The sequence below is a fragment of the Centroberyx gerrardi genome, chromosome 19 (genome assembly GCF_048128805.1).
Source record: "Centroberyx gerrardi isolate f3 chromosome 19, fCenGer3.hap1.cur.20231027, whole genome shotgun sequence".
Classification (NCBI taxonomy): Eukaryota; Metazoa; Chordata; class Actinopteri; order Beryciformes; family Berycidae; genus Centroberyx; species Centroberyx gerrardi.
This window is the reverse complement of record NC_136015.1, coordinates 14,721,809-14,748,167: the sequence shown is the minus strand read 5'-3', so window position 1 is coordinate 14,748,167 and position 26,359 is coordinate 14,721,809. Positions and strand designations below refer to the sequence as shown.

Here is a 26,359-nt window from a genome sequence, read left to right as displayed (position 1 = left end):
ATTAAAATCATGTTAGTTTTCCTGCTCTTGAATCAAAGCAATAAAACAGGGAGTAACATCTATGTTGACATGATTTCTCAGATAAGCCAGATAAAGTTCACAAGTTAATTAGTGGGGATGGACAAACAGTGCTAAACTGTGTATTTATCACTACTTGGCAGAAAGCCAGGTTGGGTTTTCCAGATTATTTGAACCCTTTAACAGTGAGTCATTTGATTGGGCAAAGGTGGTCCTCTCTTACAAACAGCTTAACAAAACATATTAATCACTAAACCCAAGGCATGTCATTTTGGTTAAATATGGAAATTGTCAGGAAACTTATAATATATTCACTCAGTAAATTAACACCTAATAAAAGCTGGTATAACGATTGAACTATAATTAACGAATGTGCCATGTAGCTGTTATAAGGCATTGTTCACTTGTTATGAATGTGTTATAAGCCTGTGCTCATATTCAGTGATACCCATGATTGATACTTTTTGAAATTATCCAGAACTGATGTATAATATTTTAACAGGGAATAACCACATGTTTTTATTTTCTAAGGTATCCCCCTCCAGTCAGCAGCCATGAAGTTCTCCCTCATCGCAGCCCTTGTTGTTGTGCTTGCTCTGGCACAAGGTACGATCACACACCACCGTCTCTCATTTGTTAGCCATTAGTTGGTTTGTTGACTTTGACCTTTACACAAATAAAGTAACTCCAGTTAGTTCTCCTAATTTAATTTTAAATGAGATATAACCTTTTGTAAGTATTTAATCTATTAAACTTTGAAATAATTCTTTAAAAAAAGATCGCTTTGATTGTTTTAAAGTTGGGAAATGTTTGGAAACCCGCAGGAAGCCTATCAGCAGAGGTTTCTGACCTTGAGAAGATCGGTCAGTACTTTGAGGACATGAAAAGCAAACTGACTCAGGAGCTGACTGACAACATCCGGGTCCAGGAGCTGGCAAACCAGGCTCAGTGAGTAACACGCCTCATCTCACTTAAGTAAAGTCAAATCTAATCCAATCACCTGTTCCTTTTACCTGGACATGGTGATGTTAGTACAGTAGTTGGAAGTTACCAACCAGCTGTAACTTCTGCCTGTCTGTAAGCATGTTAGGCAGGTTCTCAGACTCAAAATAAAGACCCACACACAGAAAACCATTGCACTGGGAACCCTGGTTTGCATATATTATTTAGCACAGAATGATTTTGGTTTTCACTTGTGAGTGGTAGAATGAAAGGCTTGCGGTGAATAAAAACTTAAATTGGAATACCCATTCTCTCAATACATTATCTCATTTTTCAAATTAGTAATCAGTAAATGAAATATTGAAGTTTACCATAAGTCTTTTTTCTGGGGCAACCCTTGTGATCCCTTACCATTTTATACATGAACAGTTTTTAAGCACCTCAATATACTGGTACTTGGAAAAACAAGAGTTAAAATAGACTTTAACATGCAGGTCAGACAGGTGTATTCCTGATTTTTCTGATATGAGGACAGTGGACAGGACATTGTGACAGTGCTATTTATCATGCCGTCTCACCTCTTCCGTGCAGGACCTTCCTGGAGGACAAGAGGACCCAGCTGGAGCCAGTGGCTACTCAGTTCCAGGATCAGATGAGGACTGTTGCTGCCAGCGTTGAGGAGCAGTTGAAACCCCTGGCTGCCACCGTGCAGGCCCAGGTCCAGCCACTGGTCGACGACTTCCAGAAGCAGATGCAAGACATTCTTCAGAAGCTGATGGACCAGGCCAAGGCGATCGGCAACTAAACCAGCTGTTGTTCCAAAGATCCCAGCATGCCACCAGTCTTCTCTGTCTTGGACTGAGCTAATGGAGCTACAGTTAACACCTACTCCTCAAAGGGGTGAAAGCTGAAGTACAGCAGCCCTCATTCCAGCCATAACCCAAGATATGTGTTTCAGTGCTTGTTGACGTCGATATGCAAAGATTACCTTTGTACCAAAGCACAAATAAAACCTGAAACAACATCCAGCAGTATTGTTTATTATTCATTTTATGTGTATGTTTGGCTATTCTTCAGCCAGTGTTGTTTATTTTTGATCACTTCACCGTTTGAAGTTCTAGTGAATTTCAAGTCAGGAAGATCATTTTGAATTGACCTCAGCTCACCAGCAGGGTCTGCTTCTTGCTCTGACAAACATATTCTTCCCTCAAGCTTCTTTTTCTTTTGTGGGGAAATTACTCTTGAACCCCAACAGTGCAGTATGCCCATTTGGAACATTTTCATATTACCTATAGTTGCATCAAAATACTTCACTATCTTGCTGTAGTCCCAGTTTATCTTGAAAGCCATTATCACTATTACATACACATCATCACAATAAACAGTTTTACATTTTGCAAGAATGGATAGGAAAACAAGGTGTCTGTCCACAGAAGAAAACCACCTTGTGCTTCACACTGGCCGTTTCTTCTTGTCTGTATCCTCCATACCCTCCACTCCTCCTAGTGGATTAGTAATATTGCTTTTTTTCCTCCCCAAAAACATAAGTACCATCGCCTCCAACATAGCTTATATTAGAACTTTCATCTTGTAGTGTTGGGTAGATTCATGCTTCTATTCAACTTTTTGATACAACTTTTACTTTTCAAGATATTTTAACTTATTGCTAACCGATTCCACATACACATGAATGGTGGAATGTTCAGAGCAGAGCAGGTGACGTCATCAACTGCCACGGAACACTGACCCAGGTGTGCTGCTCACACACACACACACACACACACACAGGTCTCTCTCTCACTCTTACCATATTTGGAAGTCAGAAAGAGAGAGAAAAAGGAGGAATTGAGAGAGATGCTAGCCATTATATCTACAACTAGCATTAGTAGGTAACACGCAAACAATAGAAACAAATTTACTGACTTTATAACCAATGAAAACTTGTGTATTCAACTGCATTTACATTTTAAGTGGCATGCACAGTAGAGTATCAGTGTGTCAGCTGTTCAAAGACGCCTTTGTTCTGTCAAGTCACTGCTCTACTCAGCCTGGTAGACACCAGAAACAGGCCCACAACAACTCATACCACCACAATCACGTTACCAACGGGCTTATGTTTGTCCAATTTAAAATCACGGCAAAATCAAAAACAAATCAATACAAGAACAAAGTTATTTTATGAGTTTTATTCAAGCAAGCAAAGGTCAAGGGAAATTTCACAATGCTGGGCTGTCCTTGGACTTCTACCACAGCCCAAACATTCGAACATTTAAAAGGGATAAAATGCCATAAAGGAATGCTTTCATTAATCTTTTTCTCGTGGAATTCTCTTCTAAAAACCCCCATATTCATCCATTTTTTATTTTGACTTTTTCCTATTTTTTTTAAATGTATTTTTCTCCTCTTTTTTTTTTTTTTTTAAACTTAAAACAAACAAGACCTAGCGCTCTGTTCTCTAGGCCTGGTCGGAAGAGTTCTTTCCTTTTTTTGATATATTATTCTTCTTTTACTTTGTTTTGTGTATTTTTACTTTTTTCAATGTTTAATTCTTTTCTCCCATCGGTGAAGCTAGTCTCAAGGTTCCCCTTTCCTGTGAATACAACACAAAAAAAGACAATTAGTGAATATTTTTGCCATTAGAACACAATCAATTTACATCCAATATTAAAATTTCTATTTTTTTTATTTCACCAATATATTAAAACAAAACAAGCACTTCATTAACAATCTCCTTCAAAACAATACCAGCATTTTATGGTACAAATGAGTCCAAATTTTTGGATACAAGGCTACAGTAGCTGTAATATGAGCCATGTAAATTGGTAAATTGTGTATTAATATACTGTGGGGACAGTATGCAACTGAGGTACCTTGAGTTTAGACACTTGGGACACCAGTTGAATTGGTCACAGTCTTCTGCGCAGCCTCCTTGGCCTGGTGGGCCTGAAGCACAGCCACCGCCTCATCCACCTACAACAACAGAACTGTTTAGTGGCAGCAACACCACAGCACCAGGCTGGGATCAATACCGCACTGAATGAACTGGTGACAAGTGAAATACATACTTGCACCTCACCACACTGTGTGCACCAAATTCATTGCATTCACAAGCCCAGAAAGTAGTCTCCGTACTTCTCCATCCTTTCTATACTGAAGCCTGGTCCGCTCCCTGAGAAAGAACTAAGCTAAGTTGTGAGCATTAACTTAAGTGCTGACCTTTGAGCGGAGAGACTCGGGGGACTCCAGCATGTGGAGCAGTTCAGAGTTGTCGATCTCCAGCAGCATGCCGGTGATCTTCCCCGCCAGGCTTGGATGCATGTTCTGGATCAGTGGGAACAGACGCTCACCTGGAGGAAGTGACCGACACAGAAGACTTTAGGGAGAGCAGGGTGGGTGCAGAGTATGAAATTAACACCCATCATGGGCCAAACGCTGATAAAATGTGTCTTTGGTGGCTAAATCACAATGACTCTATCAAACGGGCTCCTGATTGTGTCCGGTGAAAGGTGGGGGATTAACATTGTGTCAGTCTAATAGTGTGTGTGGTGATGATGGAGGGCTTCTGCTGGGCCTTACCCAGCATCTGCTTCTGTTCCTGTGGTGGAGCAGCGGCCAGCATGGAGGCTGTCAGAGGCTCCTGTCCCTGCACATGAACCGCCGGCTGAGGGGAGGGAGGAAGACAATTAACAATCAGACACAGAAAACTGCATATGCACATCCCAGAAGAACTTGATTTCAGGTCGAGGGCAAAAGCTCAAGTCAATAGGTCTTGCATTGGGCTGAAATGTTGCTCAGGTAAAGCTTGCTGGTACCAAGATTCAGTGTAAAGGTATTTTCTTTCCCCCTCTGTTCAGGCAACAAACAGTGGGTTAAGATTGATATATTGGCATATCCTATATAGATGCAGATAGTGGTTACTGTACGTCTTCCACTGTTCTGTACCGTGTGCGTCAGTTTGTACCATTTTATTTTCCAAGTTGTCTGTGAATCTCTGCACCAGTGCCACCAAGACAAATTCCTGTGCATTTAATGTACTTGGTGAAAAGAGTTTGATTGTGTTGTGTCAGAACTAATGAAAGCATTACACTGGACAATGTGCTCAAGCAATGCACTCTCATTTACCACAATGTGTTGCTTGCACAAGTGAAACTGTCTTGGAGTTGTTGCTCCTCCTTGCTCCGTCCCCTTGGATAATTGAAATCTGGACTCTCTGATAGTCCAAAATAACTGTTGGTATAAGCTAGCTCTCATTAAAGTGTATGAGTGTGTGCTCCCACCTGCTGCATGGCGACTTGCGGCTGAGCAGTCATATGCTGTTGGGGATTGCGGACCCCCGCGGCATACTTGTACTGGGGAACCCCACGCACAGGAGCGGCTGCTGCGGCAGCTGCTGTGGCTGGACGGGGGCCCATGGTCTGAGCTGCTGGCAAGGAGGAGGCAACATGGAGACAGAGAAAAATCAGCAATCAAGACACTCAAGTAACACTCATATGTAGTTGGGCTGTATCTGGGATACTTGCTGTGCAGCTAGACTAAGTGTCGGGTGTGTGGAGGTGACTGACCGACACGCTGGGTGGACATCATGCGGGGCACCTGGGAGGCAGGCCTCATGGTACTGAAGGTCTGAGGGCGTGGGGCTGAGGGACGCATGGCTCCCGGCATGCTCTGGAAGTCTGAACACACACAAACACAGAGGATTCATCTACACACTGGGTAATTCAGAAATCAAATGACCAACAATTGTTTTAACATGCTACTAACATGAGAGAACATATGATGGAAGGTCAAGTTACAACATGACGGATACTCACGTTGTGGCCGGACCCCTTGGGTGGCCCAGCGTGGGCTGGGGCGCAGCTGGGCCATCTGGCCTGCAGCTGGATAGTAAGCGGCACGGTTCTGAGCCTGGGGTATGGCTGCCATGAAGTAGCCCGAGGGAGGAGCTGGCTGGTAGGGATTGATGACTGGGTTTGGCACGGCACGCACGCTGGCCATGCGCTGCATGTACTGGTTGGTCAGGTGGGCTTGACGCTCCTCTTTCCGCTGGGCCAGAGCCACGTACAACGGCTTGGTGGCTACGATGCGCCCGTTCATTTCTGTTACCGCTTTGGTGGCCTCCTCTGGAGACGAGAAGCAGACGAAGCCAAAGCCTTTGCTGCGCCCACCTTCCATCATGACCTGAGAGAGAATGACCATGAGAGAGAGAGACAGAGAGAGAGAGAGAGAGAGAGAGAAGAGAGAGGGGCAGGGACAGAAGAGATTGTAGGAAAGAGTGAAGATAAGGAGATGGAAGAGACAATCAAGCACTGGGAAATTGAAGCTCGTTTCTCAGGTGTCTATCAACTGGATAAGTAAACAGCTCTGGGGGCCTACCTTGGCACTGGTTATGGTGCCGAATGGCGTGAACTCCTTTCGCAGGCGTTCATCATCAATTCCATCATCCAGATTCTTCACGTACAAGTTGACACCCTGAAAACACAATATGGAGACAAACTGCTTATTAATGAAGGATAATGCACGATTGAATGCACTACAACATACAACCACTGTATCTCAAATGTTTTTGTCTGTAGTACATATTTATCCCCAGTGTTCATGGTGAAGAAATGTGGGGCCCATGAACTACAGAGTCACTGTTGCAGCCATTTTGGCCAGTCCAACCCACTGAGGAGGTAGCACTGAATTTGACAAAGCTGCAGTCTTTCAGTATTCTTTATCTGACAGGGATCATAAAACCCTGAAGGAGATCAGGAACTGTGTGCAATGGGCTGTCAAAGTACGACATTTTACTCTAAGGCTGTCACTCCAAACCAGCGATTATGATAACATGTCAGGAATTAGAGAAAATTACTTGTTAATGATGCTTAGACCAGTGCAATACTTCAGAATCAATATGTAATAGGGCATTAGTACTGGGCTATGGTGCATATTTTGGCGTTAATATAGGCTGGGGTTGTCTGTTGTGCATTTGCACTACTAAGGGGAAAAGCAATTATCCAAACAGACCTGGTAGCGAGTCATGCGGTCTTGTTTCATTTGCTCAAATTTGCGCTTGAGTTCCGTCTGTCGCTCCACCTTCTTCTGTGCACGGCCTACGTAGATCAGCTTGCCATTCAACTCCTTCCCGTTCATCTCATCCACTGCCTGTAGCAAACAGGGAAAACAAAGTTTGATGGCTTAGTGCGCCACCAGGAAATTGCTATGCATGGCTTTGCAAGTAATTAGACAACATGCTTGTGTTTTTGTCAGAAACCTGGAGGTATAATGGCCTATAGTAGACTGTTTTAAGTGTTTCTTTAATGAAACGACTTGGCCGGAGCCCCGTTATATTTGGGCATGCTTAGACAGGCCTAGCCTATTTCCATCTCAAAACTACAGTGAGCAAATGTGCAAACCTTATTTCTGTGATGTCAGTGATCTTGTTTAATCCAAGCTCGTTTTAGCTGCCTAGATGCACAAAATATTTGATTTTTTAAAAGCCATTTCTATTCTAATTGTTAAGAATGTAGCAGGAATTCGGCATCTGCAACGATATAAGCAAGGCATTATGAGCGACTTGCATCGCCGGAACATCGTTTTAACAATGTCAAGATGAAAATGTATATCCTGGTAAAATATGGAGATGATACTGTGAAAGAGAAAAATTTATATTGCCCAACCCTACCCTCAATGCCAATATAAGTGCGACTGATCAGTACCATAGACAGAGCTGGAAGTAATTATTTTTGCCCTTTAATCTGCTTTAGCCTATGTAAATTTCGACACACCAAATGCTTGAACATTTATTTAGGCCACACACTGAAGAGTCGACCATGAGAAAATACAGTAGTCTTGTGCGCAGCCTTAACCTGGGCTGCCTCATCTCTTACCTTTTGGGCATCTTCGTGCCTCTCAAAGCTGACAAACCCGAAGCCTCGAGACTTTCCGCTGTCGTCCGTCATGACCCGGATACTCATGGCGTTTCCTAGGGGACAGGGAGATACACCCTTTAGTGACTGGATTTTGTCCCGTAACTTTTTATTGCAGGGGATCAAAACACTGTACATGTTAGGGCTGGGCTATAAAATGAAAATGTATTGAAACCGACATGTCTTCTTACAGAAGGAATTTTGCTGTACACGTTTTCAGGTTCCATCTCACACTCCCCACACAAATCTCATGCCAGTTTAAAATATAGCAAGCATTTAAAATAGAAAATCTAAAATATAGCAAGACTCAGTCTGAGCAAAGTGAGTAGGCTATTCTAAACACATCGGGTAAAACATTATTTTTTCCCTACATAATGAGATCAGATTGGCATCACTGTATCTCAAATGTTTTTGTCTGTAGTACATATTTATCCCCAGTGTTCATGGTGAAGAAATATGGGGCCCATGAACTACAGAGTCACTGTTGCAGCCATTTTGGCCAGTCCAACCCACTGAGGAGGTAGCACTGAATTTGACAAAGCTGCAGTCTTCCAATATTCTTTATCTGACAGGGATCATAAAACCCTAAAGGAGATCAGGAACTGTGTGGAATGGGCCGTCACAATACCACATTTTACTGTTAAGATTGTCATTCAGGTTTTTTCCAGACTTTTTTTTTTGACAGACTGTGGATTGGCTCATTTTCTCCCACAGCACTGTGTTGCTTTCTGAAAATACAGACTGTCACCCGTCCCGTATAATATGGAATCGTCACTTAATGAAGAGCAAGATGTTACGTTCCTTAATGAGACCGCAATTTGCTCTGTATTAAAATGAAAACGGGAACATCCTATCTGGATAAACCAGGCGTTCTGCATTTGCATGGAAGATGAAAAGTAGTTTAAAAATACCTATTATCTGGCTAGTAAAATACTTCTTTGAAAGGTAGATTTTAATGTACCTGCCAATTCACCCCCTTTCAGATGAGCTGAACAGTTAATTCTGGACTCTAGGATATTTCAATACGGAAACTAACCATATTTACTGAAGACTTCTCTCAGCTTCTCGTCATCCATGTCTTCACCAAAATTCTTAATGTAGACGTTAGTGAACTCCTTGGCTCGGGCGCCCAGCTCAGCCTCGCGTTCTTTGCGAGATTTGAAGCGACCCACGAATCTGCATTGAAATGGACATTTAGCAAAATGTTAATACACCTAACTACAAATTACTGGAATAACACAGCATTTAGCACATAAAGACTGGTGAACATAACTGTGTGGAATGAAAAGATTGAGAGCAGCTTTATTTCTGTGTCCACTATTTCGCTACAGTGCATGCCAACACTTAAGCCAACTGTATATGTTTAGTCAACTGTACAAGCTACCATAGCACCATCTCAAAAGTATTAATATACATTGTAGCACACACAATACTTAATAAACACTAAATAGTTATGCTGCCCATCTTCTAATTCCACAACAGCAGGGTGATCAAAGAGCTTATTTGCCAAAAAAGTCTGTATTCAGTTAGTTGTCCTTGGAAAGCAAAACTTTGACTGGATTAATTGCTAAAAGCGGTACAGTATCAATATGCAACTTTCAAACAATGATCCAGCACAGATCTAACATTCCTTGAACAAAGTTGATCAATATAAGTATTTCCAAACAATTCACACATTAGTATAAACCAAAGCAAATGACAAAGTTAAAAAACTAGTGAAAACATACACTTACACTTTTCGGTCATTGAGCAACATGCCATTCATTTTCTCAATGGCTCGTTCGGCTGCCTCCTGAGTCTCAAAGTGCACAAAGCCGTAGCCTTTAGAGCCATTCTCGTCACAAACCACCTTGGAGAAAGAAGATACATGCTGGACTTAAGCCACACACACACACATGCAATACCAATGCATTAAACCATAACTGGCTGCGGGATCACACATTTATACTAAAAAGGTTAGTTTCCCTCCGATTGTGATCATTTTACAAAATGAAATTGGTTCACTATCGTCCCTTTTTTATTGCTAGCACTGGGAAATGAACAGTTCCAACTATCTTAAAACTGTGGGACTGTTAAAACCTGACTTTTCTTTCTGCTTATCAATGCCCAAGAACATAATACATATTTACTTACTATATGTGCTTACTTACTTACTATGTTTATAGAGTTGCTCTGAGAGGCATAATGTAAGGCTGACATTTGAAATATTAATGTGCATGTAAACACACTCGTTGTTTTGTAAAAAGGTTACTCCCTCCTCTGTAGTGGAGCCCCCCTCTCCCCCAGTGCAATATATGACTTTCTTTACTATTCTCAGTATATACCCAAATGTTTATGCCAACCGAGATGTCAGCAGACACAGATCCCAACTATGATTTATTATTTACACCCCTCATCTAGGGTCAGAACTGCCCACTGCAACAGCATCTACCTGTTTTGGGTGGCTGACTTCTCTGTTAGTCGGGGAGCAGAGGTGTTCTGCATCTTTCTACAGTGCAAACACAACTTGCAGACATTTACAAAGTACACACATGCACATTACGCATACAATTCACATGCCCCACCACACCGATGACGGTTGACCATCTCCCTGCTTCAATAAAGACACAGCAATTGGGAGATGGCCTCTGGTCTTTTACCTTGCACGACAGGATGTTGCCAAAAGCGGAGAAGGTGTCGTACAGGGCCTTGTTGTCGATGGACTTGTCAAGATTCTTGATGAAGATGTTTCCCACGCCGCTCTTTCTCAGCGAGGGGTCACGCTGGGACCACATGATGCGCACAGGCCGCCCCTTGATCACGTCAAAGTTCATGGTGTCCAGTGCGCGCTCAGCTGAGGGGGGAAGAGAGGAACGGCTCAGGGTTATTTAGTAGGCTATATTCCGCCATTCAAGTGCTGTTTGTTTGTTTGTTTGTTTGTTTGTGTGTGTGTGTGTGTGTGTGTGGGGGGGGGGGGGGGGGGGGGGGGGGGGGCACCCAATGTATGTGCTCTAGGTGTGTTCTCTTTGTGTGTTACTCAACATCAAAGTTTCAACATACATGGATAGTGGCATCTTATCCTCTGCACAACCAACAGGATGAACTGGCAAAAAAAAGAAAGACACCAGCTGGACCGACAATACAAAACAAAACATTAGTAATAGTAAGCGGTTATGTATTATCTGACCTAGTCCAACTAGGTTACCAAACTTAGTGAGCTGGCAAACAATGTTTTTCTCTCCTCTTTGTTGGCCGTGGCCCTTTATTATTATCCGCACCCTGACATAATGCCGGTGGCCTGAGGGTGTCTAGTGTTCAGAGTGTAGCTCAAGGCATGATGGGAAACAATTTCAGGAAGCTGGCTACTCTGCTTCCTCAAGTTTCTCCTCAGGCCACTTCTTAAAAAAAACTGGTTTACACTCCAGGCTGTTATGAAATATATAAACATAGTTAAGCATTATGTCAGTTACCCCTCCAGGTGTCACATTCCTTTAAAATCCTTGCTCTGAGGACCTCCACTGACAAGGCAGCAATATAAATATAGCAAGACTCAATCTGAGCAAAGCAAATAGGCTATTCTAAACACATCAGGTAAAATACAATATTTTTTCCCTACATGATGAGATCAGATTGGCATCACTGTATCTCAAATGTTTTTGTCTGTAGTACATATTTATCCCCAGTGTTCATGGTGAAGAAATATGGGGCCCATGAACTACAGAGTCACTGTTGCAGCCATTTTGGCCAGTCCAACCCACTGAGGAGGTAGCACTGAATTTGACAAAGCTGCAGTCTTCCAATATTCTTTATCTGACAGGGATCATAAAACCCTAAAGGAGATCAGGAACTGTGTGGAAAGGGCTGTCACAATACAACATTTTACTGTTAAGATTGTCATTCAGGTTCATTTCTTCCCTACATGGTGAGATCAGATCAGCTCATAGACAATAAGCACAGACTGTGGATTGGCTCATTTTCTCCCACAGCACTGTCTTTCTGAAAATACAGACCAACTTCTCCAAACGGTGGTTAGCGTAAGTTAGCCCATTACCTGGGATATACAGTATGGTATAATTGTTTTAACTGTTAGACAGTGCTAAGGCTGTCACCCGTCCCGTATCATATGGAATCGTCACTTAATGAAGAGCAAGATGTTGTGTTCCTTAATGAGATTGCGATTTGTTCTGTATTAGAAAACGGGAACATCCTACCTGGATAAGCCTACAGTTCAAGTTTCTGTTATTGTTCTCTGTTTAAACAAAGTAATTATTATCTGCTGTACTCACCTCTAGTTTTATTTTCTTTGGAGAGAAAGAGAGACTTTTCTCACCTGCAGCAATGATGTCGTTTTGAGTGACTCACTTTCATTTCAGCAATATGATGTTGAAACACCCGTTTCCAGTGTTGCTCCGCCTTTTACTGCAATTAGGTTAGTTATGTTTTGTTTCCAAATTCAGTTTTGGACATGATTAAAAGTAACATACTTTTGACACAAGATAAATTGTATTTAGATCTCTGGACAATTATTGTAGGCTACATTAGAGGTCAGTTATGTCATACAAAATAGGGCTGAAATGGGAGGAGACAATGTCCACACATTTCAGATACATTTCAGGTGTTTGTGAATGTTTAGGCTAAATAAATAATGATCTATGGTAAAGAAATGACCAAAGCAAAAAGCCAAAAGCATATAATTCCATAAATTTTGTAAATAATTATTATTGTATTTATCATTATTGTGACAAATGGGCCAAAATTATTGTGGGTTTTTTCTCATATCCCCCAGCCCTATTATATGTATTCAGGTACGCATTAAATGGCAACCTAAGTGTCACATTCTTTTAAACTCCTTGCTCCAGGGCTTGACAGTAGGTGTTAAGGGAGGGGAGACATTTACTTAGTTATTTTCCCCTCCTATATTTTCTGCCATTTCATGAACTGTAACATATTCAAAATAACTTATTTTATTAAATGGGGGTAGAATTTCAACTGAAATTTTATGCAACCCCAATAACATCCATATAACTTTATAATACCTCTGTAGAGGAAGTGAAAATGGTAATGGCATGACAACATTGACCCAGGGTTTTGTTAACTGCTCCACCCATAATGTCATCTGACTGGCATGTTGAATATTCAAGATGCAATGGTCTGCAGTCTTTATCATTAAGGATAGTACCGGTGGAGAATTCCCAATTATTACACATATTTATGTAGGGCTACAAAAGGACTCAATTTTAGGCTTTTTGTGAGACTACTGCTGTGAGTGTGAACAGAATTTATCAGAGCAAACACACCAAGACCCACCCAAGACACCCAGGGGAGAACTGCGGACCTGTCTTATCACTGGAATGCAGACAATTCTTGGCGGAGGCTAGCATCTGGGATAGGCAGGCCGGACACATTTTAAGCTGAAACTTCCAGTAATGGTCATACCATGTCAAACAGATGACAGTGTCCATGCCACAACACATGACACTGACCGGCGACCATCTAGGACAACTCAGACCTTTATGTTATCACATTCGGCTGGACAGTTGGGGTGTTGTGCTGACACAAGGGCGTTTTTTAGTGCGTGAAAAAGCAATGACCGTTCAGTTGGATGCTAGCAGCCCACTGCTACATTATTGGGGTGGGCAGGGCAGACGTGGTGCTTTTCTACTACGCCACTGATGGGAGGTTCACATGAGGAGACCCGACAATATGTCGGACGCAGTCACGTGGAGTGGAAAGAGGCCAGCTCATGCTTGTCACTAGCTGTCATTTTAAAAACAGACATTCATTTACTGAACTTTAACCAATATCTGAGAGATCACCCACCGTCGGCTGGTTGTTGAAAGTTGACATAGGCGTATCCAAGGGAACGCCGTGTGATCATGTCTCTGCAGACCCGAATGGAGAGGATAGCTCCGGCAGGGCTGAATTTCTCGTACAGCATGGCTTCAGTCACATCTTGATGCAGATCCCCCACGTACAGGGAGGCCATGGGGTAACTAGGAGCACTGGGGTTCATTTTCGTTGACTGTAGAGGCTAGTAAAGTTACTGGGACGAAACTTAATTTTTAAAGAAAAAGTTCTCGATCAAAACGCGAATGTTTGGTTTTCTAATGTTAACTGTCACTCCAGTTCGGGGCAGAATCTATCCTGATGGTTAGCAACCGTTCACTTGACAACTGCAATTTTTACAAGTAAAATTTAGAAGATGAATATATTAAATATTACAATTATATAATGTATAGATTTTCTGTTAGGATTAAAACGTTGTCGTTCAAATTTAACCATAAAACGATAAAAGCAAATCTACTTGGCCTTGCTTCTTAGTAAACCAGCAACAAACGTCGATTGAAAATGTGTCGTTCGATATCGCCTTCTTGTACCGTCCAGTCTTCGAATGTCTACTCCAGCTTCACCGATTTTGTTACAAAAAAAGAAAAAAATGATTTTTTGGCGTTTTTAATGTTTTAAATTTTTTTTGTATTTTTATTTTTTTATAGAATGTGTGCCGAGCGAGCTCAGGAGCACACACGCACTCACACAGCACTAACAGCCGGGGTTGAGGGGGAGGAAAGAGTTGGGAAGTTGTTGTATATATACTGCTGGCAACGTCACGGAAACGGGCCAATCGTCTTTCACCACAAGTGAAAAAGTCAGCAAAGAGGAGTTGACCGCAACTCAATACATGATGATGAAATCATGTAAAACACGTAGTTAAAGCTGAAGTTGACTTATATTGACAACTATACTTATTTATATGTTTTGTGATGCTATACAGGAAAGATTTACCTTCCTCCTGGGTCCCAGTGGTTGGGATCCAAGGACCTAGTGAGCAATTCCCATAGTCACATAACCATCTAGATTGGCAATGTTATGGACTACTCATGGATTAGGAATGAATATTGCAAAACACTTGATTGCTATTGAATCCTAGAATAGCTTAACCTTTACTGAGTTCACTTCAAGGCATTAGATGTCTTGGTTTGATTCATATGTATAGGATCACAACTATATGACATGTGGATTTGTATTTGATGATATTTTTCTTCAGAAGCATGGTTGGATCATGCTCAGCCTTTATGATGCTGTGACAGTCTGTCTTGTGACTCCTGAGGAGCCTCTCATCAGATGATATCAGAGTGAGAGTGGAGGACAGAGTCACATTCCTCAATCCAGAAGATTTGTTTTGGCTTTAAGGACCAATGATCAAAGCTGAATAGCTCAACAAATGCCACTGTTTCAAATGAAATAGGCCTACTGATTGAAGACTGGCCCCTTGACATAAAACTCTTGTATAACATGATGGGCTTCCTTCTTATAGCTTATAAATGTGAGGTAAACCACAATGGAGAGAATTTGATATTCATGCCAAAATCCGATGTAACCTAGCTGGACCCAAGGGACCTAAGGGATTATTTGAAAAATGCTTAGCTGTTTCATGATCCAGTCAGTTTGGGCTCACAAACTGCTCTAGCTCTATCCCTTAAGGCTTGGTTTGGGATTGGACAGAGCATGACTAACCAAATGATGACAATTATCTGTGAAACATAAAGTATCTATATCAATTTCAATGCATTGCAGAAAGACATAGAACACACTATAGCCTAAAATAGCTGATCCTTGTTCAGACCTCCCATGTAGAAGTCCAGGCTGAAACAGCATGCAACAGAAAGTGTGCCTCCCCACCATCAGCCTCCAGCCTTCAGCCTCCAGCAGAGAGCAGTGTTGTCCGAGAAGACTGCAGTTCCCATCTGAAACCAAATGCTGCAACACTGTGGCTCCTACATTCTCCATCAAGCTGCTATACTGACAATTTAAATTATGCAGCTTAAAGTACCATTTTAAATTCATGACTACCTGGGGAGGGAGTGAACATATGGAGTTTCATGAAACAGTCCATTTTATCATTCTACTGTTCTTTCAGCTAGTTACCAAAATATCATGCAAGCACGTCTTCAGATTCCTACAGGGCCATAATGCTATATGAACCTTCATTCAAATGTTTGGCCTCCACACTGTTGCCCCACTATTAGCTTTGTTTACATTTTGAGCTAATGGCAAAACACTTTGTTGTCTCTGATTGAGCTCTTGATACAAGAGCTGACAGGTTAACATGAGTCTTACATATTTTGAGGATGTAAAAGGCTGGTTTACCTCCATACTATTGAAAACATTAACAATAAACAAATCTGTATTTTCAGTTCTGATGGGTTATGAACTGAAATGTATATATAAACCAATAGTTAATGTGAATCATAACGGCCTTTTGTGTGCAAGAGGACATTCATTAGTAGCAAATTCTGCTTAATGTGAGAGTCCTCATTCCTCAATATTTAGTTCAAGGCTGCACCCTGGGCACATGCTCAGATCGCTGTGAGATCCCAGTGAGAGAAGCCGACCCACTTCCCGCCTCGCATGGTAACTGGTGGTGGACCGAGCTGATGAACTAAAAATGCCCCAACAGAGACGGCACACACACCGCTTCTGCTGTGCATTCAACATACTGTAAAAAATATCATCCTACACATACAAGGAGCAAACAAGCACACACAGCACACTTGGTTTTAATGTTTAATTCCACATACATGAAAGCACGTAACCAAATAACATACTCAAGTGTTTAACTTGAACATTTGTGAATGCTTAATTTTGCATCCCAGTTTTTTTTTTTTTTTTTTAAACTAAGTGTTACATAATTTTAAGAAACTGGCACTACTTTGTGTGTAGTAAATGGTTGTAGTGCAGCTTTCTACAAAGTGCTACTTTTTAAATCAATTAATATGTAGCATTGTTTTAGCTTATTTGCCTTTTCATGATGAACTTCCAAGAAAGGTAAATATAACTGCAAACCACCTGGTACAAGCTAAATCTTAAGCAAAAACTGCCAATTTCAACACGCTCTTCACCCTCACCCCAAACTACTGAGAACCACATACATTCCAGGTATCAAAACAAGGAGACAAAGGGGATAAAATACACAAATAAAAATACAAAACACCTGAATAGAAAATAGTACAAACTAACAACATAAAAGCAAATGGACAAAAGGTATTCTCTGCACTGCTGAAAAGATAAAATATCAAAGTTACAGTATCAAGCCATTTTATCAAGTTGTTAAGTTAACTTTATTTCTTAGGTTGTCTATACCTTGTCGTCACGGTGTGGAAAACTACAGTCTGCACAAGTCGCTGAAGGTGACAAGATGTCAGTAAAATGAAATGTTATGCTCTCAACAAACTATCAACCATAGTTGGGCCATGGTTTTGGCAAATGGCATTTCAAACATAAAACCTTTCCAATTCTAAGCCCAAATGCACATTGAACCCACTGATCCACGACTAACGTATCTTCAATAAAAACACTACCTGCCACACTGGACATCTGAGAGGGCCGGATGGGAACAGACCCTCACCGAGGTAAATATAAAGGTGTTGTGCTATTTCCATTCCTTCTGCCATCTATATGATCACTGCTGTCGGATGAAACCTAAAATTTAGTCAAACGGCCTCGGTTTCAGATTGCCCTGTCCATTCTTCCACTTCTGAGATTTTACTATGGGCTTTGAATGGGTTTTCTGGACCCAAGCAACATGAAACCTGCTCTACGTGTAAACCTTCAGTTCAAGTAAAAACATAAAAATGGCTAAAATTAGTGTTACAAGTTTGTTTTTTTTCTGCAATAGCAGTAATTTGCTACAGTGAAGAAGGTTAAAGACCACGGGGCGGATTTGGGTCTGAAGGGGGGATTTCATGTTGGCTTCTTGGTAAACCACGGACGCAGGTAAAACACATCAGTTGCTTCACATGATGAGTAATGCTCAATAAAAAACAGATCATCTAGTTCATCCCATCCTCTGTGGCTCCGAGAGGTGCGCGCGCACACACACACACACACACACACACACACACACACACACATCAATGTACCTGCACACACATACTGTATACACTGTGAGTGAAGTGCAAACATACATACATAGCTGTGCATGTATGTGCGCACACAACCACACACACAACTTAGGCTGGTGAGAGGTAAAAAAAGGTCTTTTTTTTTTTTTTTTTTAACAAATTTGAAACTCAGTTGTTCTCGGTCGCCTCCTCTGTCTCCTCCCCTTCACCCTGGGCGTCTGACATCCACAGCTGCAATAAAGCATGGGATATGGGGGATTAGCGTACAGTCGGGACCACAGGAAAACCTTTGCATCTAAAAAATACGCATGAGGTTCCAGAGGTAAATATGAAAACTCTGAACTCTGCAGAAAGTGAGATCATCAGAGACGGTTGAACTTTACAGGCAGGCAAATGAAGATGACACTCACTGTCAGATTGTCACGGAGCAGCTGCATGATCAAGGTGCTGTCTTTGTAGGAGTCGCTGTTCAGGGAGTCCAGCATGGCGATGGCATCATCAAAGGCCTGCGGGAGATAGAGGCAGCCGTCAATACTACTCAGAGCAAAGTGTAGGTCTCCAAAACGGAGTGCAAATCCACCAATAAGAGGGCATAACTACTGACAAGTCGAAAGACAAAGAGAATGGCCTGAATAAATCAAAGAAGAGCCACAACACAACAGCAAGCAGGTATTCGGGCTTTCAGGGTAAAATAAAAATATAAAATCTGCTTGATACTAGCAACAATTTTCATAGTGAAAGGGACATTGATTCAATAAGTTGTGTGGTAGTCTTGATATATGTACAATTGTATGATTGATATATGTACATTTGTATGATTCAAACACTCAAAGTGACCATGTACATAACAGAATAATAATAGTGACATAGTACTGATCCCCATAGGGAAATTTGCTTCCCTCTTTCAGGGAGGTGAGTGTGCAGGGCCAGCTCTTTGATCTCGTAGGGACCGACTTGCTCAAGGACACTTCAGCTTCTCTCTGACCACTAGGCCACCCTGATGTCCTCTCTTAAGTATACACATTTATATAACAAGGCACACCCATATTCACCACACTACATGAATTGCACCAATTTAATGACATTTAGTCTTTTAGAAGAAAAATAAACCAGGGAGACAACCGAAAATTGACAGATCAAGAAAGAGAGACAGAAAGAGGGAACAGGAGTGACAGATAAAGACAAGCTGACTTATAACTCGAGTAGAATCTCCTACCGTCTTGGCCAGTTTGCAGGCCTTCTCAGGCGAATTGAGGATCTCGTAGTAGAAGACAGAGAAGTTGAGGGCCAGGCCCAGGCGGATGGGATGTGTAGGCTGCATGTCGCTGCAGCTGATGTCAAAGGCCGCCTGGTAGGCTTCCTGGGAGTTACCGATGATGGCTGTACACAAAAAAAGACAGCAGATACTTAAAATGGGAAAGACACAATGAATACTGTGTAACTGCCCTGGATAGAACTACACTCATGCACCATCTGTGTGCGCATAATGGTGCATGTTATTACTGCACAAACCTGCTGTTGGAAATCACAATCACCATTTGCAATGTTCACACATATTTTGGCTGCGAAACAGCAATAATACACTTATGTAACAGTGAACTCCTACAAACATGAGACCCAAGCCCTACCTGGGAATTCAATCAGCCAAAACCTGTCGTTTGCCAAGGGTCAGGAAGGTAAAATTAATGTTCCACTATTTAAAAGCAGATTTTGAAGCAGATTATTTCAGCATCATGAAACACAGACAGCAAAGACAATAAAGCTGCCATCACCTTATGTTATGCATGACGAATTACAATGAATGGAAACAAGACGGAATTCAATTTGGTGTTTGTTAGGACTGGTAATGTTATTCATATGATCTAGGACATTTGATTCAAAGTTTGTTACCATAAACAACTCTGCCCAAGGTCAGGCCATAGAGAACTATGGCTCAAAAACCGAAGTGGCAAGTGATTGAGACCACCCGGGGGGATTAAGGCAGGATTTTTTCTGTAAATGTGCTACCAAAAGCCATAGTAAAAACTACAGGACAACCCCAGAATGAGAAAGGAGAAGAAAAACATCACCCAGGCAGACAGTAGCAGTTTGGGTTGCCACGGCCGCAAAAGTGACTCTAAAAATGCCTCCTGGCAACCGGCAACAGCCAGCACCCTGGTGCTGCTGCTGTTGCCATGGCAACTCGGCAGCAGCAGCAGCCCATGTTTAGGCTGACAGTTGTAGGTCAAGGGCTGGCAGTGTGTCAGTATTCTGGCCACAGACAGCACCTGAAGTAAGTTGGCCCATCCGTCCCAAAGAGGATGTGAAGGACCATTCATCAGAGCACAATCATCACTTCCTTCAACAGATATGCGATGGCCTATTGCCATAGAAACTAAATTATCCCCTGCTGCGTGTGCTATCCGACTGGGTTGCTTTTCGAGAGATGGAAATGCTCGGGAGATGGATGGATGGAGGGAGTCTATCATCAACCAATAACCTCAACTGTACACTAGAGGAGTCGGTCAGTCAGGAGGGAGGATAGTTCTCCGATCAGGGTTATCTGATACACAGTCCGCAGCAGCACACAGATTCCACAGTCAACCAAGAGATAACCAAGTGAGAAAATATGGCAAGTTCACAGTACATACAATATTTAAGTCACAATATCAGAGAAGTTAAAAATAAAGCAGTTGTATGTTACATTTATGACCCTAAACCCTAAGGCAAGGCTACTCCTTTTAAAGAGAAATAAACACTAACAATAGAATTCAGATATGTTATTTGTATGATATTAGACAATTCAATCATTTTTGTGAACATAAACACAAAATCCACACCAGCAACCAGAGAAACAAGGGTCTAATGTGATGTTATCATGGGACAAAACCTAGAACTGCTCTGTTGACGGAATTAAAAACTGACTCTGAGGGGTCAGAATATTTGTTTGAGCATTAACAGAGAAGCAGTCAGATCCTACTGCATCATCCTCCAAATGAGCTTTATTTTACTGTAATGACAACAAGTACGAACCATAGAATGTGACCATTTCCCTGTAAAATCACTGGTAATGGTCTTTCATTCAGTGTAAATGGAGCAGCTCTGAGATTAGTTTCTCAGTGATGTCAAGATGATTTTCTGCCCTGTATGCAGCCCTTTAATGTGGAATCTCCACGTGGTTTTGTAATGGAGGCCCAAGGCCAGCGCAGTACAGAGCAGATGTACCATATGAGGGGTTGAAAGTGTGACGTATAGCCCTGAAAGTATTCTCAGAGATGATACAAATATAGGAACACTAAGAGAGCCTAGGCTAAAATCAAGGGCAAAAACAGGGTTAACGCAAATAGCTCCATTGCCAAGTGTTCAAGGTCAAATGCATTGCAATAGGGTTTTGAGAAAGACGCATAGCTTCCCGAAGTTGGAGCTTTGCCCTGCAGCAAGTATTCAATTTCATTTCATTAGACATGGGCTCCATGTTGATACAGAACTTACTTTCCTGACCTAAATTAGGCCTACATAATGGAGATGGAGGAGTCTCGGTGTGGGAATATTAATCTAGGGTCAGTTTTGACTTTTGGATCATCAATGAGATGGTAATGAGGCCCTGATGAAGCGTCCTGGGTCAACAGCAGGGGTTGAAAATGAGACGCCTGGCCTGACAGACGTATCACTGCACTGATTTTATCAACTGATACTGCTGTTTGGATATCAGTTTAGACTTATATTTCAGCCATAAAATTATAGTTTAAGCAGGTATACATATCACTTCCTTGCTTAGAAGTATATTTTAGAATGGTCAAATTTACTAGAAACCATTCAAAGAAGATGCAGATGCAGTGGGTAACAATAATTTCCCTCCTGAATAATTGAAACTGTTACTCTAAATTGCCTTGAATAGGTATAAGCGGGTAAAGACTAGGGCTGAACGATTTTGAAAAAATATCTAATTGCGATTATTTTGACTGATATTGCAATTGTGATATGATTTGCGATATTAGAGGGAATGGTCATTTTTACATCATTATTCTCATTTTCATTGAAAAACGTATTAAAATGATTATGGTGTGATTTTTGCGGGGATCTGTACCAAACAAAGATATTTTCTTAAGTCTGTAGAATATGATGTGTAGGCCAGGACATCTCTGCAGCACGACAATATTTAATTTAAAATGGTATTTTGACACACATTTCGCCTTTAACAAATATTGTGCCTCCTGCGATTGTAAAATTGCAGTAGGCCATATTGCGATTTCGATAAAATTTCGATTAATTGTTCAGCCCTAGTAAAGACAACCGAAAACCGTGCTTGTCGATTAGATGTGTCCAGGGAAACGGAGAGGGTCTGCTCTACTCACAGGTCTTCTCCTCTCCGGTGGCGACCTCAGCCAGGTAGCGGTAGTAGTCTCCCTTCATCTTCAGGTAGAAGACTTTGCTGTCGGCTGGCGTGGCTTTGGGAATCAGGTGGTTGTCAAGCAGGACCTGGGGGTGAAACATGTGCAACTCAAACTCAAAGCCACGCACAAACTACACCAATAGTGACAAATCAGCCAATCGATTAACACAACAATCAGGTGACAGTGGTGTTTGAAGCAAGTGTGTTCATGTGTGCAATATGACCCTGTAACAGAATATCCTACACGTTTTGGTTTTACGTTCACAAGTGTGTATATGTATCCAAATTATCCAGATAACATTCAAATATCTGTCCACTGCAGGCTCTCATTTCCTTAAAGCACCAGTCTCCTGTTTCTCCACATCGTGTATGATCTCAACAACAAGCTAGTCTAACAGACAAAACAACGACTGCTCTGATACCTCAACCACTTGCAGAATGTACACTGTACTTCAGGCTTGAAATGGGAATGAACACTAACCCTGAGAAATGCTGACAAACCTTCCTCTCAAAGGCCTTTATTGTGGAATACTACTGTGATGGCAAATATTTACACTGTTCCACCTGACATGAAGGGCGTGCTGACGGAAAACAGTCTTTTTGCAATTACCCTTCCCACCACTTCTCCTTCTGTAACTCAAATTAAATCCTTTTTTTGGGTTTTTTTTTTACAAAACGAACAAATATAACACTTGCAGCTAAAACATACATTTAAATAATGTTTTGCAGTCACCTACTGTTAGCCTTGTACCAAAAAACTAAACTGTAATGTTAATATATGTTTTCCACTCTCCAATCTAACAAAAAAAGAACAGAAATCTAGAGAGTAATGATACAATGTTGGGTCAAAAGTGTGTGACACTTACGGATCAGGCCTTTTAAACATTCTTGATATGCAAGCCCAAACTTTTTGTTTGATTTGTTCTCATTCTGTGAATCTAATGGACTCTTCAGTCACATGTGGTTGAGTGTTGTCATAAAAACATACAAACAGCGAAAGTAAACTGTTTGTACATCTCAAGGGTTATGTGGAGGACAGGGACCCTGGGAAGCTTGTCTATCTAAGACAAATATGTATAAGCACAACATATTTCTTTGTACTGTCATTTATTTAAGTATTCAATCAATAGCAAATATATGGGATCTTCACATAGAGACTGAAACTAAAACAACATTCTCTTCCATCCCCCATACTGAAGCATTTGCTTTTGAAGTCGGTTGTCTTTAGTTATTCTATTTAGCAAAAGTAAGCCAAATTTCAGAGAGCCTGTATGTTGGTTTGCAGTCATGGTTACATCTGTTTGTTTGCTTTTTTTTTTTTAAACATAGAGAAGCAATATATCATTCAGAAAGTGATGCCGGAGCCGAACACATAGATGTGACTCAAGCTGAGTGGCATATTATGTCACTCAAATCAGCCATATGAATAACACATTTGAATTATACACTTGAGTATCAAGAAGCTGAATTGCATACCATTTGAAAGTTTATCTTAGGGTACAAAGAAAATTGGAAGTGGTTCCAATTTGAAATCACTTGTTGGTTCCAAAGCAGTTTTCCCTGCAGTTTTCCTCACCACAAAATTCGACATTTTAACAGCCAGCTGCAGCCTTCCTGCTTCCCACCTTCCATCCCTCCCTCAACCCCTGAGATTTCTCCAATCCTCACCAGAAAATACCCTTCTCCTCTAAACCATCCATATCTTCCCTTCATTTTGCCACCTCCCATTCTCCCCCCTCTTCCCACCCAAACATTTACTCCCTTCCTTCCACCCATTCATCCCATTGATCTCTCTCTCTACCATCTCTGCTCCTCACCAGCACGTCATTGCAGATCTCCTTCAGCTCCTTCTCGATCTTCTCCCTGTACTCCTTGGCCATCGCGGCCTTCTCGCTGCCCTCGGACTTCTGCTCCATGCTGGACACCACCCTCCAGGAGGACCTCCTGGCCCCCACCACGTTCTTGTAGGCCACGGAGAGCAGGTTGCGCTCCTCGTTGCTGAGCTCCGAGCCCTCCTCGGTCACAGCCTTCATGGCCGCGGCCATGTCATCGTAGCGCTCGGCCTGCTCGGCCAGCTTGGCCTTCTGTACCAGCTCCTCCTTGTCTGCCATGGCTCCTGTCTGGGCCGGGGAAGGAAGGGTGGAGGAGAGGGAGCAGGGAGGGACGGGTCAAATAGGACAGGAGAGGGAGGAGGACAGAGGAGAGGAGGGGGAGAGGGGGAAGGAGAACAGAGGAGGATAATTTAACTTGGATGAATCAGTACATTTTTAAGAACTCAGACAAAAACCCCAATAGGTATATTTTTAAATCCTTTTGTAGCATAAGACAATATCAAAATGTCAATCTGGAGTGAATACTTTGAGCAACTACCTTCTAATATAGGCTACTTGAAGAATATTGAAAATGCAAAATGTTAACACTTGAATTACTCAAAAAATAAAACATTTAGCGCAGATGAAGTGGGTGAACCCATTGTTCAGGATCAGTTATATTATTTACAGCAATGACCCTGTCACAGTGTTTCCTTTCAGGGTTCAGTTTCTCACAATGCTTGGGATAATCATAATTGTATTTTGGGTGTTTGTGAAAGCTCTTTACATTGCATCTTAATGGGTTTTTTGGATACGAACCAACTCGGCTCATCAACACTCTGGCACAGTGTGAAATATATTGATATTGATGGCTTAATAATTCACTTGATGTCCAAATCCTTAGCAAGATAAGCAGCTAAACTAATTATATATGTAGGATATAAAATTGTAAAAACTGCAGTCTTTATGTAATGAGATTTCTCTACACTAATCTTCCTACCAATTACAATAGAAAAATTTGCAAAATAGCATTAGTGATGAATTGAACACTGTCAACACACAGTAGATGGCAGCAGATTGATTGTACCAGGGTCCTTTGTTTCCTTAGGGCCCGGTATTAAACAAGAGGTGTCCATAACATTATGTTACACACTAGCCTAATTAAAATAATTTGGGTTAATAATAGGCCAAATGTTGCATTCTGATTTTAAATATAGGACATAAATAGTGCTGTAATTAAAAAAAAGATACCCTTAAAGATAACAGGTGAGGTGAGGCAAAACAAAACGACGCAATGGGAATTTGTTTCATTCAGGTGGGTTTATAGCCTGCAAAACTAGAGGCAAGGAAGCACACATTCTGAACCAAGAGAATGGTGAACAATAAATTGTAGAGTAGCCAGTCAAATGGAGTCAACACTAGTCTTGTTCTAATCAATGGACATGCCCCAGGGCCAGGTCACCCCTGCTGACACCCAATTCACAAGCTCATTTCTTAGAGGCATCAAGCATTTCTATTTAAGCATTTCTTTCTGCTATTCACCAACTATGCACTTTTAGTATTGTCTGCATCTCAGGATAGCTGCAGGGGAAAAAAACTGCTGTTGTAGTGTATCATTAAAAAAACTGTAATTGCAGATCATTGCTCTTCAACTCTGTCCTGTACGGATTAATAAAAACCTAACCTGTGAGATGAATATTTTAAAATGTGTATTTTAATCCAGGCCAGCACACGGTCACCTGTGTTGAAGCACCTTTCTGAGGAATGGCTGCCACCCTGCTTCACACACCTGCCCACAGAACAGCCTATGTACTGTGTAGTACTGTAAATGGGCAGGATGGCCCCGCCGAAAGAAAAAGAAAAAAGACTAGTTGGCTTTAAGATTTTCTGTGGTAAACCAGCACATTGCACACAACCGCTGTAGAAGGAAAGAGAGACCTAATAATAGTCTCACTGACTCACTGAAACTTGAATGGAGGGAGGCTAGTTTAGTCTAAAGTGAACGCCCTTTTTCGTTTCCCGGAAAACAAATAGGACAATTCTTTGTTTTACAACCAGTTAAGTATTAAATCGCGGATGCTTAGTTCACGGTAGATGATGTTGGGCATCCGAGAAGCGTCCTCTATACACAGTAAGTTAAAGAAATAGATGAGCAAAGTGCATCGGCGATTCCCATTCAATAAGCGCCAAACAATGACTGAGCCTCGGAGCATCACTGATTTCCACTCAGACCCGTTAGCAGCTCGTACCGGGACACACGGCGAGATTACACGCTTCCTCAAATCAAACAGAGCAAGCTAACGGTTCACCGTCTAAACTATAATTAATTACCACCGATAAATAAATGCAAACTAACCTGAGTGTGGAGGAAAACGTTGTTGATCCCGATCCGGCTGCACAGCTGATGATCTTTCCTGCAGCGTCTCT

The 26,359-nt window shown here is 41.6% G+C and overlaps 3 protein-coding genes and 3 non-coding genes across 8 annotated transcripts in view; 1 reads left to right on the top strand and 5 right to left on the bottom strand.

Annotated features, from left to right (window-relative positions):
* LOC139923847 (type-4 ice-structuring protein-like) overlaps window positions 1–1,765 on the top strand; it is a 2,248-nt gene extending 483 nt beyond the window's left edge. The window contains exons 2-4 of the mRNA XM_071914729.2: window positions 550–624; window positions 843–966; window positions 1,552–1,765. Of these exons, the coding sequence (XP_071770830.1) occupies window positions 573–624; window positions 843–966; window positions 1,552–1,765 (390 nt within the window). The 5' untranslated portion in view covers window positions 550–572. The remainder of the gene's footprint in view (window positions 1–549; window positions 625–842; window positions 967–1,551) is intronic.
* A 1,366-nt stretch (window positions 1,766–3,131) lies between these two features.
* LOC139923821 (polyadenylate-binding protein 1A) lies at window positions 3,132–14,410 on the bottom strand. Of its 3 annotated transcripts, none has more exons than XM_071914690.2 (15): window positions 13,668–14,410; window positions 10,508–10,701; window positions 10,300–10,356; window positions 9,602–9,717; window positions 8,905–9,044; window positions 7,830–7,924; window positions 6,967–7,104; window positions 6,334–6,429; window positions 5,772–6,138; window positions 5,523–5,633; window positions 5,238–5,383; window positions 4,537–4,621; window positions 4,177–4,307; window positions 3,831–3,930; window positions 3,132–3,550 (listed from the first exon to the last, which is right to left on the bottom strand). In XM_071914690.2, the coding sequence occupies exons 1-14, from the start codon at window positions 13,858–13,860 to the stop codon at window positions 3,838–3,840; spliced, it is 1,962 nt and encodes a 653-aa protein (XP_071770791.1). In that variant the 5' UTR covers window positions 13,861–14,410; the 3' UTR covers window positions 3,132–3,550; window positions 3,831–3,837. The 3 variants fall into 3 exon arrangements, with proteins under 3 accessions (XP_071770791.1, XP_071770793.1, XP_071770794.1); XM_071914692.2 differs by having other exon boundaries at window positions 5,238–5,380; window positions 13,668–14,409; XM_071914693.2 differs by lacking the exon at window positions 10,300–10,356 and having other exon boundaries at window positions 13,668–14,409.
* LOC139923853 (small nucleolar RNA SNORA5) lies at window positions 6,522–6,658 on the bottom strand. The gene has a single exon (XR_011785216.1). It is a non-coding gene; the product is annotated as a small nucleolar RNA SNORA5 (small nucleolar RNA).
* On the bottom strand, window positions 8,278–8,414 carry LOC139923851 (small nucleolar RNA SNORA5). The gene has a single exon (XR_011785214.1). It is a non-coding gene; the product is annotated as a small nucleolar RNA SNORA5 (small nucleolar RNA).
* On the bottom strand, window positions 11,502–11,638 carry LOC139923852 (small nucleolar RNA SNORA5). Its single transcript, XR_011785215.1, has one exon. It is a non-coding gene; the product is annotated as a small nucleolar RNA SNORA5 (small nucleolar RNA).
* Window positions 14,411–16,423: 2,013 nt separating the features above from the next.
* On the bottom strand, window positions 16,424–26,359 carry LOC139923819 (14-3-3 protein zeta). Its single transcript, XM_071914688.2, has 6 exons — window positions 26,289–26,359; window positions 23,939–24,241; window positions 22,084–22,207; window positions 18,966–19,129; window positions 18,160–18,255; window positions 16,424–17,980 (listed from the first exon to the last, which is right to left on the bottom strand). The coding sequence occupies exons 2-6, from the start codon at window positions 24,230–24,232 to the stop codon at window positions 17,918–17,920; spliced, it is 741 nt and encodes a 246-aa protein (XP_071770789.1). The 5' UTR covers window positions 24,233–24,241; window positions 26,289–26,359; the 3' UTR covers window positions 16,424–17,917.

Excerpts from the sequence above, each read along its gene's own strand:
- LOC139923821 (XM_071914690.2), bottom strand. The coding sequence starts at position 13,860 with ATGAACCCCAGTGCTCCTAGTTACCCCATGGCCTCCCTGTACGTGGGG. Across the intron at positions 6,430-6,966 it reads ACCGCATGACTCGCTACCAG|GGTGTCAACTTGTACGTGAA; the intron begins GTCTGTTTGGAT and ends TTGTGTTTTCAG. Across the intron at positions 4,308-4,536 it reads GGAACAGAAGCAGATGCTGG|GTGAGCGTCTGTTCCCACTG; the intron begins GTAAGGCCCAGC and ends CACTTCCTCCAG.
- LOC139923819 (XM_071914688.2), bottom strand. The coding sequence starts at position 24,232 with ATGGCAGACAAGGAGGAGCTGGTACAGAAGGCCAAGCTGGCCGAGCAG. Across the intron at positions 22,208-23,938 it reads AGATCTGCAATGACGTGCTG|GTCCTGCTTGACAACCACCT; the intron begins GTGAGGAGCAGA and ends TTTCACCCCCAG. Across the intron at positions 18,256-18,965 it reads CCTGCAAACTGGCCAAGACG|GCCTTTGATGATGCCATCGC; the intron begins GTAGGAGATTCT and ends TATCTCCCGCAG.